Source organism: Pelodiscus sinensis, chromosome 6 (assembly GCF_052426305.1).
Source record: "Pelodiscus sinensis isolate ZL-2025 chromosome 6, ASM5242630v1, whole genome shotgun sequence".
Lineage (NCBI taxonomy): Eukaryota > Metazoa > Chordata > Testudines > Trionychidae > Pelodiscus > Pelodiscus sinensis.
Genome location: NC_143057.1, coordinates 127,562,312 through 127,579,329, shown reverse-complemented (window position 1 = coordinate 127,579,329; position 17,018 = coordinate 127,562,312). Strand labels below are relative to the sequence as shown.

The 17,018-nt window shown below is 45.0% G+C and overlaps 1 protein-coding gene across 1 annotated transcript in view; it reads left to right on the top strand.

Annotated features, from left to right (window-relative positions):
- DCAF12 (DDB1 and CUL4 associated factor 12) overlaps nucleotides 1-11,409 on the top strand; it is a 43,174-nt gene extending 31,765 nt beyond the window's left edge. Inside the window, exons 8-9 of the mRNA XM_075932785.2 lie at nucleotides 5,722-5,906; nucleotides 10,809-11,409. Coding sequence (XP_075788900.1) covers nucleotides 5,722-5,906; nucleotides 10,809-10,967 — 344 coding nt within the window. The 3' untranslated portion in view covers nucleotides 10,968-11,409. The remainder of the gene's footprint in view (nucleotides 1-5,721; nucleotides 5,907-10,808) is intronic.
- Nucleotides 11,410-17,018: the final 5,609 nt, after the last annotated feature.

The window sequence follows — 17,018 nt, the reverse complement described above, 5'->3', positions numbered from 1 at the left end:
GGGAGAGTTTCTTCTGTCCGTGTAGTTAGAACATAAGAACGGCCAGATTGGGTCAGACCAAAGGTCCATCCAGCCCAATACCCTGTCTGCTGACAATGGCCAATGCCAGGTGTCCCAGACGGAGTGAATCACACAGGTAATAATCAAGCGATCTCTCTCCTGCCATCCATCTCCACCCTCTGACAAACAGAGGCTAGGAACACCATTCCTTACCCATACTGGCTAATAGCCATTTATGGACCTAACCTCCATGAATCTATCTAGTTCTCTTTTAAACCCTGTTATAGTCCTAGCCTTCACAACCTCCTCAGGCAAGGAGTTCCACAGGTTGACTATGCCCTATGTGAAGAACAACTTCCTTTTATTTGTTTTAAACCTGCTGCCCATTAGTTTCATTTGGTGGCCCCTAGTTCTTATATTATGGGAACAAGTAAATAACTTTTCATTATTCACTTTCTCCACACCACTCATGAATTTATAGACCTCCATCATATCCCCCTTAGTCTCCTCTTTTCCAAGCTGAAAAATCTCAGTCTCTTTAATCTCTCCTCATATGGGACCCATTCCAAACCCCTAATCATTTTAGTTGCCCTTCTCTGAACCCAGTATATCTTTTTTGAGATGTGGAGACCACATCTGGACGCAGTATTCAAGATGTGGGCGTACCATTGATTTATGTAAGGGCAATAAGATATTCTCCATCTTATTCTCTTTTTAATGATTCCTAACACCTGTTTGCTTTTTTTGACTGCTGCTGCATACTGTGTGGACGTCTTCAGAGAACTATCCACGATGACTCCAAGATCTCTTTCCTGATTAGTTGCGGCTAAATTAGCCCCCATCATATTATATGTGTACTTGGGGTTATTTTTTCCAATGTGCATTACTTTACATTTATCCATATTAAACTTCATTTGCCTTTTTGTTGCCCAGTCACTTAGTTTGGTGAGATCTTTTTGAAGTTCTTCTCAGTCTGCTTTGGTCTTAACTACCTTGAACAGTTTAGTATCATCTACAAACTTTGCCACCTCTCTGTTTACCCCTTTCTCCAGATCATTTATGAATAAGTTGAATAAGATTGGTACTAGGACTGACCCTTAGGGAACACCACTAGTTACCCCTCTCCATTCTGAAAATTTACCAATTATTCCTACCCTTTGCTTTCTTTCTTTTACCCAGTTCTCAGTCCATGAAAGGATCTTCCCTCTTATTCCATGACAACTTAATTTATGTAAGAGCCTTTGGTGAGGGACCTTGTACTTAGATTTCCAGAAAGCCTTTGACATTATATCTACTGGATTCCCCTTGTCCACATGTTTGCTTGACCCCTTCAAAGAACTCTAGTAAGACATGATTTCTCTTTACAGAAACCATGTTGACTTTTGACCAACAAATTATGTTCTTCTGTGTGTGTGACAATTTTATTCTTTACTATTGTTTCAACTAATTTGCCCGGAACTGACATTAAACTTACTGGTCTGTAATTGCCGGGATCGCCTTTAGAGCCCTTTTTAAATATTGGCGTTACATTAGCTCTCTTCCAGTCATTGGGTACAGAAGCTGATTTAAAGGATAGGTTACACACCATAGTTAATAGTTCTGCAATTTCACATTTGAGTTCTTTCAGAACTCTAGGGTGAATGCCCTCTGGTCCTGGTGACTTGTTAATGTTAAGTTTATCAATTAATTCCAGAACCTCCTCTAATGACACTTCAATCTGTGACAAGTCCTCCAATTTGTCACCTACAAAGGATGGGTCAGGTTTGAGAATCTCCCTAACATCCTCAGCCGTGAAGACTGAAGCAAGAATTCATTTAGTTTCTCCACAATGACTTTATCGTCTTTAAGTGCTCCTTTTGTATCTCAATCGTCCAGGGCCCACTAGTTGTTTAGCCGGCTTCCTGCTTCTGACGTATTTAAAAAACATTTTATTATTACCTCTTAAGTTTTTGGCTAGCTGTTCTTCAAACTCCTTTTTGGCTTTTCTTATTACATTTTTACACTTAATTTTGGCAGTATTTATGCTCCTTTCTATTTACCTCACTAGGATTTGACTTCCACTTTTAAAAAGATGTCTTTTACTGTCCTGGTCAGGTGGTCGATAATAGATCCCTATTGTTATATTCTTATTAGATCAGGGAATTACTATCCATAGCGATTCTATGGAACATGTTGATTCATTTAAGATTTTTACTTCAGTTGATCCACCTCCCAAAGAGGTGATAACTATATTGACAGCCTTGCTGTCATAGGGGAGAGTGGAGTTCAGTATAACTGCACTCAAGTGTGGATTTTTCACAACTCTGAGCGACATAGTTCAATGACTATACGTCTGTAGTGTAGACCTGGTCTTAGATCGTAAGTGAGAACTAATTTTCACTGGGGCTGGTTTATTAAAATATATTGATGTGTTTTAATCCTACTGTGTTTCAGTAACTATTTTGAATCGTAACAGTGAAAGTTTGTCCAATAGTGAAGGAAGGAGCAGAGGGGCTTCTACCAGTCATAGTATGACCTTGAGTAGGTCATAACTCTGCTTCCCAGTCTGTGAAATGGGGAAACTTCCCTGTCTTATAGGATTGTTGAGAGATAATGTACTAATATTCATAATGTACTTCAGACTCCTAATACCTTAGAGGAGTGCAGAATATTACTGTGGCACCCACACAGTATAGCAGTGGGCACATGAGAGATCTTAGTTTGTCTTCTCATCAGCTCTAGGTACAAACTGTGCTTTTGGTTTCATATTTGATTAATCCGAAGTACTTCAGACCCTTATGGACCAATTTGAAGTGCCATTTTATCAAGTGTGCTGTAAAACATCCTCTTGATAAACTGGAAGAATCAGTGAGGTACTTACGACCTTGTAAGTAAGAAGGATCTCAAGTTTTATTAATAAAAGCTATAAAATGCAAGAATTGTTTTGGAGGCTGTATGCCCTCCGCATGCATTCATCACCACCTACTTCCCTTGAGTGAGTACTCTCCAGGAGCAGCTTCAGAGGAACAGAATTAAAAGGGCATTTCCCTGGTGGATTTTTAAGCCTAAATGACTGGTTGGTCTCTTACTAACTATACTAGCCTCTGCTGCCTTCCACAGAGTCCAAACCCACTTACAGTGAATTTACCAAACCAAGCATGTAAAACAGATGCCTACAACTTGCTCTAATATGCTGTCAGCCTCATTAGCCAACTAGAGATTGTTCCTCCTTATACAGGCAGTCCCCGAGTTACGCGGATCCGACTTATGTCGGATCCGCAGTTACGAACGGGGATTTCTCACCCCGGAGGACTGGAGCGGCGGGATGCCTGGTCCCGCCGCCCGCCTCCTCCGGGGCGAGAAAAGCTGCTCCCCGTCTCCCTGGTCTGCTGGGGGAGCCAGCAGACCAGGGAGACGGGGAGCAAAGCGGCGGAGGACCCGGGGCCGGACCCACGGCCGCTTCCAGATCAGCTGGAAGCGCCGCGGGTCCCGCCGGGTCCTCAGCGGCTTTGCTCAGCGTCTCCCTGGTCTGCAGACCAGGGAGACGCTGAGCAAAACGGCGGAGCACCTGGGGCCGGACCCGCGGCCGCTTCCAGATCAGCTGGAAGCGCCGCGGGTCCGGCCGGGTCCTCAGCGGCTTTGCTCAGTGTCTCCCTGGTCCGGGAGACGCTGAGCAAAGCCGCTGAGGACCCGGCCGGACCCGCGGCGCTTCCAGCTGATCTGGAAGCGGCCGCGGGTCTGGCCCCGGGTCCTCCGCCGCTTTGCTCCCCGTCTCCCTGGTCTGCTGGGGGGGGGGGGATGCAGCTAGTGCCCCCCCAGCAGACCACGGAGACGCTGAGCAAAGCCGCAGAGGACCTGGGCCGGACCGCGGCGCTGATCTGGAAGCGCTGCGGTCCAGCCCGGGTCCTCCGCCGCTTTGCTCCACGTCTCCCTGGTCTGCTGGGGGGGGGGGGGGGGGAAACGCAGCTAGTGCCCCCCCAGCAGACCAGGGAGACGTGGAGCAAAGCCGGGGGCCCGTAGTAGAGCAGGTGGGGCACTGCCAGTTGGTCCCGCAGCACCGGGTGCTGCTGGGTTGGTCCAGTAGCGTGGCCGTTCCTCGGTGCTACTGGACCAACCCGGCAGCACCCCAGCTGCTCTGCCCCAGGAGTCCTGATTCAGCCACTGCTGATCAGTTTCAGCAGTGGCTGAATCAGGATGCCTGGGGCAGAGCAGCTGTGGTGCTGCTGGGTTGGTCCAGTAGCACTGAGGAACGGCCGCGTTACTGAACCAACCCAGCAGCACCCGAGCTGCTCTGCCCCAGGCGTCCCTAAGTCAGCTGCTGCTGAAACTGACCAGTGGCTGACTACAGGAAGCCCGAGGCAGAGTTGCTCTGCCCTGGGCTTCCTGGAATCAGCTGCTGATCAGTTTCAGCAGCGGCTGACTTGGGGACGCCTGGGGTTCTTAAGTTGAATCTGTATGTAAGTGGAACTGGTGTCCAGATTCAGCCGCTGTTGAAACTGATCAGTTTCAGCAGCGGCTGATGCCAGTTCCGACTTACATACAAATTCAACTTAAGAACAAACCTACAGTCCCTATCTTGTACGTAACCCGGGGACTGTCTGTACATAATTTCTAAAGATTTTTCTCCCATTATTGCACAAATTCTGGCTTTTAATCCCACTTGATTAGGATGAATTCAACTAAACTGCCATTTGGCTGCATATTATTTATGCACAACTTTCACTTCTATCTTGAACCTTTTAATTCTACTTGTATTAAACTGTAGCATGCTCCTTAAGCGTCATGTATCCCAGCACGAAGGTGGAGAAGCTGTCTCTTGTGTTCCTCGGTGACGCAATGCGTTTCTTTGGGGATATACAAAACCAATTCTTTAAGCAGCAAATAGTGCAGTGATGACTAGACCTTAACCAAGTAATGCTACATACTTCTGCTTGGGTAAATTCACTTTCCAAAGCAGATTGGTTTAAAGGACTCATTTAGGTCACAGCACAAGCCTAGATTTTTTTATTTGAAAAGCAAAATGAATCCATTTCATAGAATCTAATTTAATGTCATGAAACTTCAAGTAAAACGTTATTGGGTTTGAAGCCTCAAATGGCACAACATTGAGTATTGGGAAGCAAAACACCACTGTGCACATTGGTGGGGTGGGGTGAAGTGCTAAAAACGGAAACTGGGTGCTGTAAACTAGTTGTAAAATTCTTTATCGATAATGTGATGTTTGGAACACCGGGAAATGAGTCTTTAAGGACAGACGCTCCTGCCTAATGATTAATACATCTGCATATGGCAGCTGTCCGTTGTCATGTGTCCACTCCTGCTGCCACTGAAACGAAGGAAGTCTTTCTGTATTGTTTCCTTGTACTTCCCCCGTCTCTATCCACCTCTGTAGTTCACATCTTCTGCTTGGATTGTAAGCTCTCTGGGGCAGGGGCCATCTTTTGTTGTTAAGCATCAGGGTGCCCTGCATTGTGAATGCGGCTCCTTGGCACGCTACTCCAATATAAATACATACTGGGAGTTGGATCAGATTCTTTGTGAGGAGGGGGGAGATATTTGCAATTGTAGCTGTGACTGCTGTAACCGAAATAGAACTGGCATGTGCTGTCTTGCAGTGAAAGGGAAATAAAATAATCTGCCTACTAATCCACTATTATACCTCCAGGGGGGACCTAAAACAGCACCTGCCAGAGCATGCATCTCCTCTTAAATGTGATTGTAACATTCCTTTCTCTTTGACAGGTATTCGGTCAGTAAGCTTTTATGAGCACATTATAACAGTGGGAACAGGACAGGGTTCTCTGTTGTTTTATGACATCCGAGCCCAAAGGTTCCTTGATGAAAAACCCAACCACACCTGCCGTGGACAAAAACAGAAACTAGGAGGGAGTGAAATTTTAAAGTTGACGACCGGGAAAGGCTGGCTTGTGAGTAGCTTGCAGCTATTGAAACACTTCTATGTTGGGATTGATGCTGCAGGGCTTGAAGACAAGTTAATTTTACAATTTTGGAAACTACGTATCAGTTGAGCTCCACTAAAGCACTGACATGGGAACTGAAATCTGTTGAGCCGTTCCTCAGAAATGATGACCTGTGGGGAAGGTTTTTCTAACTTGTTGCAGTTCTTTGAAAATATAAAGTGCCATTTGCAATGTATTGTATTGCACTGTAAATCTAAGTGCTCTTTAAAATAAGCTACAATTTTAGACCAGGCAGAGAGAATTGATGGTGCAGAGACTTATAGCACATTCTAGTAAGTCTGAATTTAAATGTTAATTCTAATTCCTATTTTCCAGTTGCTCATAACTACCCATCAGTTACGGTTACTCTTGTTTTTGAAAGCTTCAGCAAAATATGGTGAAGCAGTAGTGAATTATGCAGTCTTGACAAAATATTCTCCGTGCAAAACCGCTACTAATGTACAAACTTCGTACGCTGCTATTTTGTAGTTCTTATTGAGATCTCCAAAATAAATCTTGATGCTGAGCATTGGTAGTGTGGCATTTGCTACACACGTGCAAAGTAAATCTTAGGTGGTCATAGTAGACTTAGGCGATTTGTTTGTGGTCTAGAAAACTTAGTCCTGGAGGCCTAGGTTAGGTGTCTGAATTCAGGAGTGATCAAGATCTGAAATAAAAAAGAAGTCTATACACCCACTGCTTCATTGGAAAAAAACGCTATTTCTATTTTATACGTGTCAAATAATATATTCTACTTTTATTACAGGTTGAACCTCTCTAGTCCGGCACTCTCTCTGGTCCAACAACACCTGTGGTTCGGCATGATTTTACTTAGCCAGATGTTCACTAATCATGGGTGTGGCCAACTTTCCCACTGTCCCATAAAGTTTGTTTACAGCCACCAGTCCTGGCTCTCAGTGCTCTGTGTACAGATGTCATAGAACTGGAAGAGACCTCAGAAGGTCATCAAATCCAGCCCCCTGCTCTAGGCAGGACCAATCCCAACTAAATCAACCCGGCCAGGGCTTTGTCAAGCCGAGACTTAAATACCTCTAGGGGTCGAGACTCCACTGCTTCCCTAGGTAACCCATTCCAGTGCTTCACCGCCCTCCTAATAGTTTTTCCTAATATCCAGCCTGGACCTCTTGTTCTACCATCTGCCACTATTGAGAACAGCCTCTCTCCATCCTCTTTGGAACCTCCCTTCCGGAATTTGAAGGCTGCTCTCAAATCCCCCCTCACTCTTCGCTTCTGCAGACTAAATAGACCCAACTCGCTCAGCCTCTCCTCATATGTCATATGCTCCAGCCCCCTAATCATTTTGGTTGCCCTCTGCTGGACCCTCTACAATGTGTCCACATCCTTTTTGTAGTGGGGGGCCCAGAACTGGACACAATACTCCAGATGTGGCCTCACCAGAGCCGAATAACGGGGAATAATGACATCTCTGGATCTGCTGGCAATGCTCCTCTTAATGCAACCTAATATGCCATTTGCCTTCTTGGCTAAAAGGGCACACTGTTGACTCATATCCAGCTTCTCATCCACTATAACCCCCAGGTCCTTTTCTGCAGAATTACTACTTAACCGGTTGGTCCCCAGCTTGTAACTATACTTGGGATTCTTCCATCTCAAGTGCAAGACGCTGCACTTGTCCTTGTTGAACCTCATCAGATTTCTTGTGGCCCAATCCTCCAATTTGTCTGTCACTCTGGACCCTAGATCTGCCCTCAAGCATATCTACCTCCCACTCACTTATTGTCATCCGCAAACTTGCTGAGGGTGCAATCCATCCCATCATCCAGGTCATTAATAAAGATATTGAACAAAACCAGTCCTAGAACCGAACCTTGGGGCACTCCGCTAGAAACCGACCGCCATCCTGACATCGAGCCATTGATCACTACCCACTGGGCCCGGCCTTCTAGCCAGCTTTCTATCCATCTTACTGTCCATTTATCCAATCCACATTCCCTTAACTTGCTGGCAAGAATATTGTTGGAGACTGTATCAAAAGCCTTGCTAAAATCAAGGTATATCACATCCACTGACTTCCCCATGTCCACTGAGCCAGTTACCTCATCATAGAAGCTAATCAGATTGGTCAGGCACGACTTTCCCTTTGTGAATCCATGCTGACTATTCCTAATCACTTTTTTCTCTTCCATGTGCCTCAAAATGGATTCCTTAAGGATCCCTTCCATGATTTTTCCAAGAACCGAGGTTAGACTGACTGGCCTATAGTTCCCTGGATCGTCCTTCTTCCCTTTTTTGAAGATGGGCACTACACTTGCCTTTTTCCAATCATCCGGGATTTCTCCCGATCTCCACGACGTTTCAAAGATAATGGCCAAAGGCTCCTCAATGACATTTGCCAACTCCCTCAGTACCCTCGGATGCACTATGTGCGGACCCATGGATTTGTGTATGTTTAGCTTTTCTAAATAGTTCCTAACCTGTTCTTTACCCACCACGGGCTGTCCCTCTTCATCCCATCTTGCGTCACTTAGCGCATTAGTCCGGGAGCCGACCTTGTCCGTGAATACAGAGGCAAAGAAAGCATTGAGTACTTCAGCTTTCCCCACATCATCTGTCACTAGGTTACCTCCTTCATCCAGTAGGGGCCGCACACCCTCTCTGATCACTTTCTTGTTATCCTTCACATCCTTAGCCAGTCGCAATTCCATTTGTGCTTTCGCCTTTCTGATAACCCCCCGGCATTCTCGACCTATACATTTAAACCCCTCCCTGGTCATTTGTCCAAGTTTCCACTCTTTGTAAGCTTCCTTTTTGTGCTTAAGTTCACCAAGGATTTCCCCTGTAAGCCAATCCGGTCTCCTACCATGTTTGCCTCCCTTGCTACACGTCGAGATGGCTTCTTTCTGTGCCTTCAGTAAGGCTTCTTTAAAATACTGCCAGCTGTCCTGGACTCCTTTCCCCTTCATGTTAACATCCCAGGGGATTCTGCCCATCAGGTCTCGAGTCAAAATCTGCTTTTTTTGAAGTCCAAGGTGTGTATTTTACTCCTCTCTTTTCTTCCTTTGGTCAGGATCCTGAAATCTACCATCTCATGATAATTGCTTCCCAGGTTGTCACCCACCTCCACTTCCCCTATTAGTTCCTCCCTGTTTGTGAGCAGAAGGTCAAGCTGCGCACGGCCCCTGGTTGGATCCTTCAGCACTTGTGCCAAGAAGTTATCCCCAACATTCTCCAAAAACTTCCTGGATTGCCTGTGTACTGCCGTATTGGTTTCCCAACAGATGTCATGTGATGAAAGTCCCCCCACAAGAACCAGGGCCTGTGATCCGGAAGCTTCTCAGTTGTCCGAAGCAAGCCTCATCCTCCTAATTCGGTGGCCTGTAGCAGACATCAACCACAACATCAAGGCTGTTGTTTGCTCCTTTAAACTTAACCCATAGACGCTCAACAGGTTTTTCTCCCTCTTTATACTGGAGTTCAGAGCAATCGTAGTGCTCTCTTACATATAGTGCAACTTCTCCTCCTTTTCTCCCCTGCCTGTTCTTCCTGAACAGTCTCTACCCTTCCATGACAGCGCTCCAGTCATGCGAGTCATCCCACCAAGTCTCTGTTATCCCAATTAAATCATATTTTTTGGTCTCCTCACCTCAAAAAAGATATTTTGGCCTTAGAAAGGGTTCAGAAAAGGGCAACTAAAATGATTCGGGGTTTGGAACAGGTCCCATATGAAGAGAGGCTAAAGCGACTGGGACTTTTCAGTTTAGAAAAGAGGAGACTGAGGGGGGGATATGATAGAGGTCTATAAAATCATGAGTGGCGTGGAGAGGGTGAATAAAGAAAAGCTATTTATTAGTTCCCATAGTAGAAGAACTAGGGGACACCAAATGAAATTAATGGGTAGCAGGTTTAAAACTAATAAAAGAAACTTCTTCTTCATGCAGCGCATAGTCAACCTGTGGAACTCCTTGCCAGAGGAGGCTGTGAAGGCTAGGACTATAACAGAGTTTAAAGAGAAGCTAGATAATTTCATGGAGTTTAGGTCCATAAAAGGCTATTAGCCAGGGGATAGAAATGGTGTCCCTGGCCTCTGTTTGTCAGAGGCTGGAGGAGGATGGCAAGAGACAAATCGCTTGATCATTGTCTTCGGTCCACCCCCTCTGGGACACCTGGTGCTGGCCACTGTCGGCAGACAGGCTACTGGGCTAGATGGACCTTTGGTCTGACGCAGTACGGCCGTTCTTATGTTCTCTACCCCTAAATGTCCTCTTAAGATCCCACTAAGCAATGGCAGTGTAGATAATGCTGCTAGACTACGTTGACCTCCCGTGGTTCAGCAAAGACTACAGAGGTTCAACCTGTATACTCTTACATACAGTGTACACGCTGTGAACAGTGGGCTATGTGGTTGCTTAATGGAATGTGCATCTAACAAGATGACTTAGGAGATCAGAAATACATTATGGGTATAATTACGTAGATTTTTTTTTTGAGACTGGCTCCTTTTTGGTTAGTATGTCTACCTTTTTCAATCATCAGTGTTTGGACGGGGGGGGAGACTGATCCTTGATTGAGATTCCTGTGTGCTATCATAACATACGTTTAGTACAAAGTAATAGACTGTCAGTTGGTCTAGTTATTAAATAATTAAAGTATGAGTGGTGTGACATTTCCAACTTTATTTTCCTTCCCTTCCCTCCCCCCACCCCTCCCAGTGTTCTTTCTGAGGAAATTTGGGCCATCAAACAGTTCTAGTCCCATCTGTATAAACTCAAGGCATCAGTGATGCAGAAAGTCTCCATAATCTGAAAGGGGATACATTTTGCTTTTGAGACAAGCTTTTGTGTTTTTGTCTTACTTGCAGCAATACTGACCTGAAATTTCCTTTAACAGAATCATGATGAAACCTGGAGGAATTACTTTTCTGACATTAACTTCTTCGCAAATGCTGTTTACACCCACTGCTACGACTCGTCTGGAACGAAGCTGTTTGTGGCAGGAGGTCCCCTTCCATCAGGACTCCACGGGAATTATGCTGGTCTCTGGAGCTAATGAGAACTTTTTCCAAATGCCCATCTTTATGCTGATTTCCACTTTGTCTTTCCTTTTTTAAACAAAGAAATTGTGTGATGACATTGTTTTCTGGTCTAAATGCAAGTTATTTTTGGCAGAGTTCTCTGTTCTTCTTCAAAAGTTTTGTACATCTTTTTTTTGGCCAGATTTTGCTTTAACTTCCTTGACCCTTTATATGAAGGGTTGTTTTAAAATCCCTTTTTATTGTATTTACTCCAAATGACTTTTCCCCCACGTAGGCTAACTCAGCCATATGCCCCCTACTTTGCTGTGAGGTAGGATTCCTTTCTTATCGAGTGTTTGCTGCCAGGCTTTCTGTGAAAGTCCAGGAGCTGTGTGTATGCAGGTACTTTGTGTCGGTTACATTACCTGGAGTGAGGACTACTTGTAATTAAAAATATTAAAAATATTTATGAGATAAGCTACTATTTTATCTGCAGAGCCTGGCACAGGCCTGGCTTGATCTTTTATTTCTTTTTTAAAGTACAAGTCTAATGACACTGTATACATCAAGGAAAGTAAATGGAAACCATTGGAACCCAGGGACAGAGCACCAACAAGAATATAGCATCTAACCCAGAGTGTAGCAAGGCTCTCAGCCTGGCATCCTAACAGTGCAGGAGCAAAATGACTGTGTCTTGTTACCCCTTCTCTGTCCTGGGTGTTGGCGCTTCGGCATAGGTTGCCTGTGCTACCATGGGAGTAGTGTGACACATGACAGCCGTTACGATGGTGGTGTGTGGTTTATTGGGGGCACTGCAGGAAATGGCTTCCTGGATTAAGAGACAGATTTGCATGGGGGCTAATTCAGTCTGCCTATTTTCTAGGTTAGCTGGGGGTCCTCTGCGTGGTTGGGGCTGGATGGCTGGGAGGAGCCAGGACTCAAGTCCTGGGGTCTGGCTAAAGACACAAACCTCTTTCAGGCTGGAGACACTTTCCCCCTCTTGCAGTTCTCCAACCACCAATGAGTAATGTTAGCAGGAACAGTCTTTGCTAGCCAGTGACTACCATGAAAGCTGGTGGGCAGGGGGATACTTTTTTTTTCTTCCTGGCCTTTGGAAAGAGTGGCATGTGCAGTTAGCTGTTACTATTAGCACATAGAGCTGTCTTGCTCTTCTTTAATGACTGTAACTACTTTAATGCCGTTTGAAACTTTTACCGGGTAGCCAGACTTCCTGTTCATCTCCTCATGTTAAGAAAGCACAGGCTGTCACTTGGATTTTATAGAAGACTTAGTCTTTTTTTTTTTCCCCTGAGCACCTAGCTTCTTGCTCCATCCTGCCTTGGACGTCCCAGGAGCTGTAGGTGAAAGATGACCGTCTGGATACACTGAGTGAACAAAATACAGGCCCAGTCATGGAGGTTTGTGCATTTCTGGTGAGAAGATGATCCTGTGTCTAGAACACAGGGTTCAGTGTTGGACTCCTAGTTTCTCTTCCTAGGTCTGCTGCCATTGCCCTGTTTGCATCACATCTGGGCCTCACTGTCCTGAGTCTAATATGCGGTTAATAGCTGAGCCCTGATTTCTAATTGGAGATTATCAAATGAAAGACATGGTAGTAATGCAGGTTCCCGATGAAGTTAGGGCTAAGGAGAGGGTCTGTACAGTAAGCAAACCTGGATTTGAAGCATAGTTTACTTAAGCTAATGCCTGACTTGTTTCTTGATTTGCAAAGTGATCTTTACTACTTCATTCCAACTTCTGGTTGCTTAATCTGCATCAAAGCAAAAACTGAACTTGAAATGTGGGTTTATTATGCCGTTTCCAAGTAGTAGCCGTTAAATTATAGGGCTGTAAATGAAGTAGTTCTCTCAGAGCATCTGTTAAACTAACATAAACATTCTTAGTATTTTTATACTGTCACCGGTATAAAATGATGAGAACATGCTGCTTCTGGGATTTCTTTTATGAGTGCATGGCACTCATAAAAGATAAATGTAACATTTATCTCTGCCCAGAAACATGCAAAGAAAAAGAAATATTCAATCCATCAATATTCAATCAATGCGGTGACACTTCATCTCTGTGCAGAAATAGTTTCAAATCCCGTGTAAGATGGTGCGCTCTCCCACAGATAGGTTGTGTGGGTTTTTTGGAATGTTCCATTCCCAGGCAGGTCTTGTTTGGGGTCAGATTTGCACTGAGCGCTCCGTTCCAGCGGAGTCACATTTTACACGTTTTTAATGCTGAAGGGAGCCTTTTGGTCTCCATCTTACCCCCTTACAGTTACTCTTGTTAATCTGAAACTAGCTGTGAATCTTTGGGGAAATGGTTCTGTCCATGTTACTTTAAGCATTGTCCAGTGTGAGGAGGAGTGGTGGTGGTAAGGAGGCACCAGTTTTAAATTAGTCCCTTTCCCTGGGGTGATGGCAGGTATGCAGTTTCACATACTGGCCTTGCCCAAGCCTTCGGACAGTGTTGTTCTATTGGTGACGGTTTCCTGTTTGGGGGAGGAGGGAATTATCCCTTCTGTGAAAAGCCCCCCCCCCCCCCCACACACACACACACGGTAAAGGGAATAGTCATTCAGTGCTGTCCAATGCAAAACAAAAATTGAGAAATATTTTTCTTTATCCTAGTAATCATGTGTTGCTTTTAACGGTGCCCAATGATGAAGCTTGAGGTGAGCATTTTAAGTGACTTTTTCCCTCACTGGAATGTGATCCCGATTATCCACAGTTAAATATTCCCTTTGCTCCATTGAGCAGTTATAAAAACTGAGGCTGGGAGAAGCCATTTGCCAAATGGCGCATGGTAAATCAAAAGCAGAAAGAGCCTAGACGTTCTGGCTTCTAGCCCTGCCTGTTCCCTTGCATTATGCTGCCTCCGCCACGTACATTTAGATAGAAATGACAAAACATGGTGGGGTGGAAAGTAGCGAAATGGGGGTCCAAATATGGGACACTGGTTTGTCAGTCCAGTAGAGTCACAGCAACAGAGAGGCTGACGCATAGGTCCCAAGCAACAATAGAGAAACCCTACTGGCCTGAGTAGATTTCAATAGCTTTAAAATAGGGTCTGTAGACCAGCTAATTTTTCCAAGTGCTCGAAGTCAAATCTCTCTGGTGACCTTTTTCTTTCCCAGTCAGACTTGCTTTGAGGGAAAGAAGGTTCTTAAGGATCATTAGGACAGACAGGCACTTTTTTACTCTATTTGGCATTATTTTAGCATGGCATCCTATTTGCATCACAGTGTCTCAAGCAGTTTCTTTCATCATCCATCACTTTTCGTAAGGCCGCTCTAGAAATCCTGGTATCCTTGAAGCACCATCTGCATCTGCTCTAATGCAGAATCAGATGAATTCTGTAACAGCGGCGGACCCAATATTAGCCAACTCGTGAGTACTGAGTGGCATCCCTACAGCAACTAACCAGTGTGCTCGTCATGTGAGAACCCATTTCCTTTTCCTACACTGTCCAGCTTCCCCCGCCCCCCCATCGAGCTCAACATTACTCCCCCTATTTATCCCATGCAACCTTAGCCCATCGTGTCACTGTCTGCTCTGCCAGCCAAAGACACCTGACCCAGCTCTCTGTAGTGTTGCTCTGGGTGAGCTGATGCAGCTACGTGAGAGCAGCCTCCCACTAGGCTGTGTGTGATACCGCCCCGGCACTCCCAAATCAGAAGAGCCAGAGACCAAGCTCAAGTTTCATTGAGATTCGGCATTTGTGTTAATCTTGGACCTGTTCCAGTGTTGCCAGAGAGAGACAGCATAGACGTTTCTAAACTTTTTTTTTTAAACTTAAGACTAAAAATACAAGGTCCAGTTCAACACCCCCTGAGATTGAGGCAAAAATATGCTATCGTAATACCAATCCTTGATTGGTGGTAGTTGTGCCTTCGGGAGCGATTCGCTTCCATCTAAACCTTGCTCCCAGAGGCGCTGCTCCTTGTGAGATGTTTGTGGCTGCAGAGTCCTAGAGAAGACGTGGATTTTTCAGATACCCGTCTTGGCAGGGGTTTTCAAAGAAGCTCTGAGTGACTCCATTGATCATGCTGCACTTGTTGTCCTACAGGGGGTTCCCGGTCCAGAAAGACCCAGTTAAGGTTTTTCAGGTTTACAGGGCAGCTTTGATGGCCGTTTGTGGAGTGTTGGTTTCTCTGTGGTACCGGTGGTCAGTTGCAGCACGCCCGTGCCCTAATCTTGGGGCAGAGCGGAGGAGAGGGGAACGTAGTCAGGCTCTGCTTTAGGATGGTTTGTGCTTGTTGTCATCCTGAGTGTGCAAGTAGCAGCAGCAGCCATGGGGCAGTTGGGAGTGCCCAGAAAGGAGCGCAGGTTTGGGGTAGTTCTTGGAACCACCCGGAAGTTTTTATTTAATAGGGAGATTTTAAAAAACAAAGTTTGTGTTTTTAAATTTAGGTTGATCGTGTCCCTTTGGGTACGTCTACACTACATGGCTCCGTCGACGGAGCCATGTAGATTTGTTTATTGGGCAAAGGGAAATGAAGCGGCGATTTAAATAATCGCTGCTTCATTTAAATTTAAATGGCTGCCGCGCTGAGCCGACAAACAGCTGATCAGCTGTTTATCGGCTCAGCGCGCTAGTCTGGACGCTCTGCGGTCGACATCAAAGCCCTTTGTCGACCGCCCCGTTATTCCTCGTGGGATGAAGTTTACTGGGGCGGTCGACAAAGGGCTTTGATGTCGACCGCGGAGCGTCCAGACTAGTGTGCTGAGCCGAGAAACAGCCAATCAGCTGTTTGTCAATGCAGCGTGGCAGCCATTTAAATGAAGCAGCGATTATTTAAGTCACCGCTTCATCTCCCTTTGCCTATAACCGTAATCTACATGGCTCCATCGATGGAGCCATGTAGTCTAGACACAGCCTTTATGTGGAATCTATTCTAGCTGTTTCCTATGTGCTGGAGTTGATTGCTTGGGAATTAGGTAATCCTCGTAGCTTCATCAGTGCTGTCTCCATCAAAATCTCATGGTAATCCTGAATTGGATACTTAAATCAGTGTACTCACAAGCTGTCGGAGCCAAACCAGGTCAGTTCTATCCTAGAATCCCAAGGCCTTCAGAAGCCATTTTTTTTCAATCACTGCTCCTCTGGGGTGCATGTGAGGACCTGTATTTGCTGTAGGCCATTCACATGTACAGTAAGTGTTGTGGCTGGCATTTCACCAGCTGGGTAACCGTACTGATTCCATATAAATTGCCATAGGCATGGACTGAAATGAAACACAGGGCTGTGTACAACACTGGGAGACATGTACCATATCCTGTCTGTACCCCCTTCAAGCATTAATCCTCTGGTATCAAAACTTAAATCTGGGAGATAACAGGTGTGTTTTGTTTTGTTTTTTGTTTTTTTCCAGAAACGCTTTTCTATCAATTTCCTTGAATAGAAGGGAATTTTCAGGTGCTGAATCTTAAATCTCATTAAACTTGTACTTTTTGTTTACCTGCTCACCTAGTTTCCTTTCCTATTATGGGCTCCTGCAGTCTCAGGGTATATATCTATCAATATGATTCATCCAAATAATGAAAAGGACCAATCAGAGGTTAACGTGCCTTTCTTTTATGGTACCTTGATCTTTGTTGAGTTATCTGACAAACTCATCATTGTTGTTTTCTAAAATGTAAACCGCGAAGTTGCAACAAGTTTGTATTGTAAGTTGACATTTTTTCATTTGACGTTCAAGAATATGGGATAGACGCAAATCAAATGCACCAATTTGTCTTGGGATAAGTACTGCTGCAGACATCAGTGCTTACGTGTTTGGTAGTATGTACATAAGATGCTGGGTCTTCCCCCACTTGCCTGTGATGTATGTTAGTGTAAATGGTGCACAGACTACACAGAGTGTTTGAAATATGTGGTGATCACAACGTGTGGTTTGAGATTAGGATGTCTTACAGTGAATTGTAGTTCTTTTAAAATGTTTTTCCAAATAGGCTACACTTAAACATCTAGTGCATTGGAAACATCAAGACTCGTGTCATTTGCCTGCTTCCATTTTAAATTCAGGACCTAGCGTTTATTTGGAATAGGTGGTTGTTGTGTGCATGCGTGCACAAAAA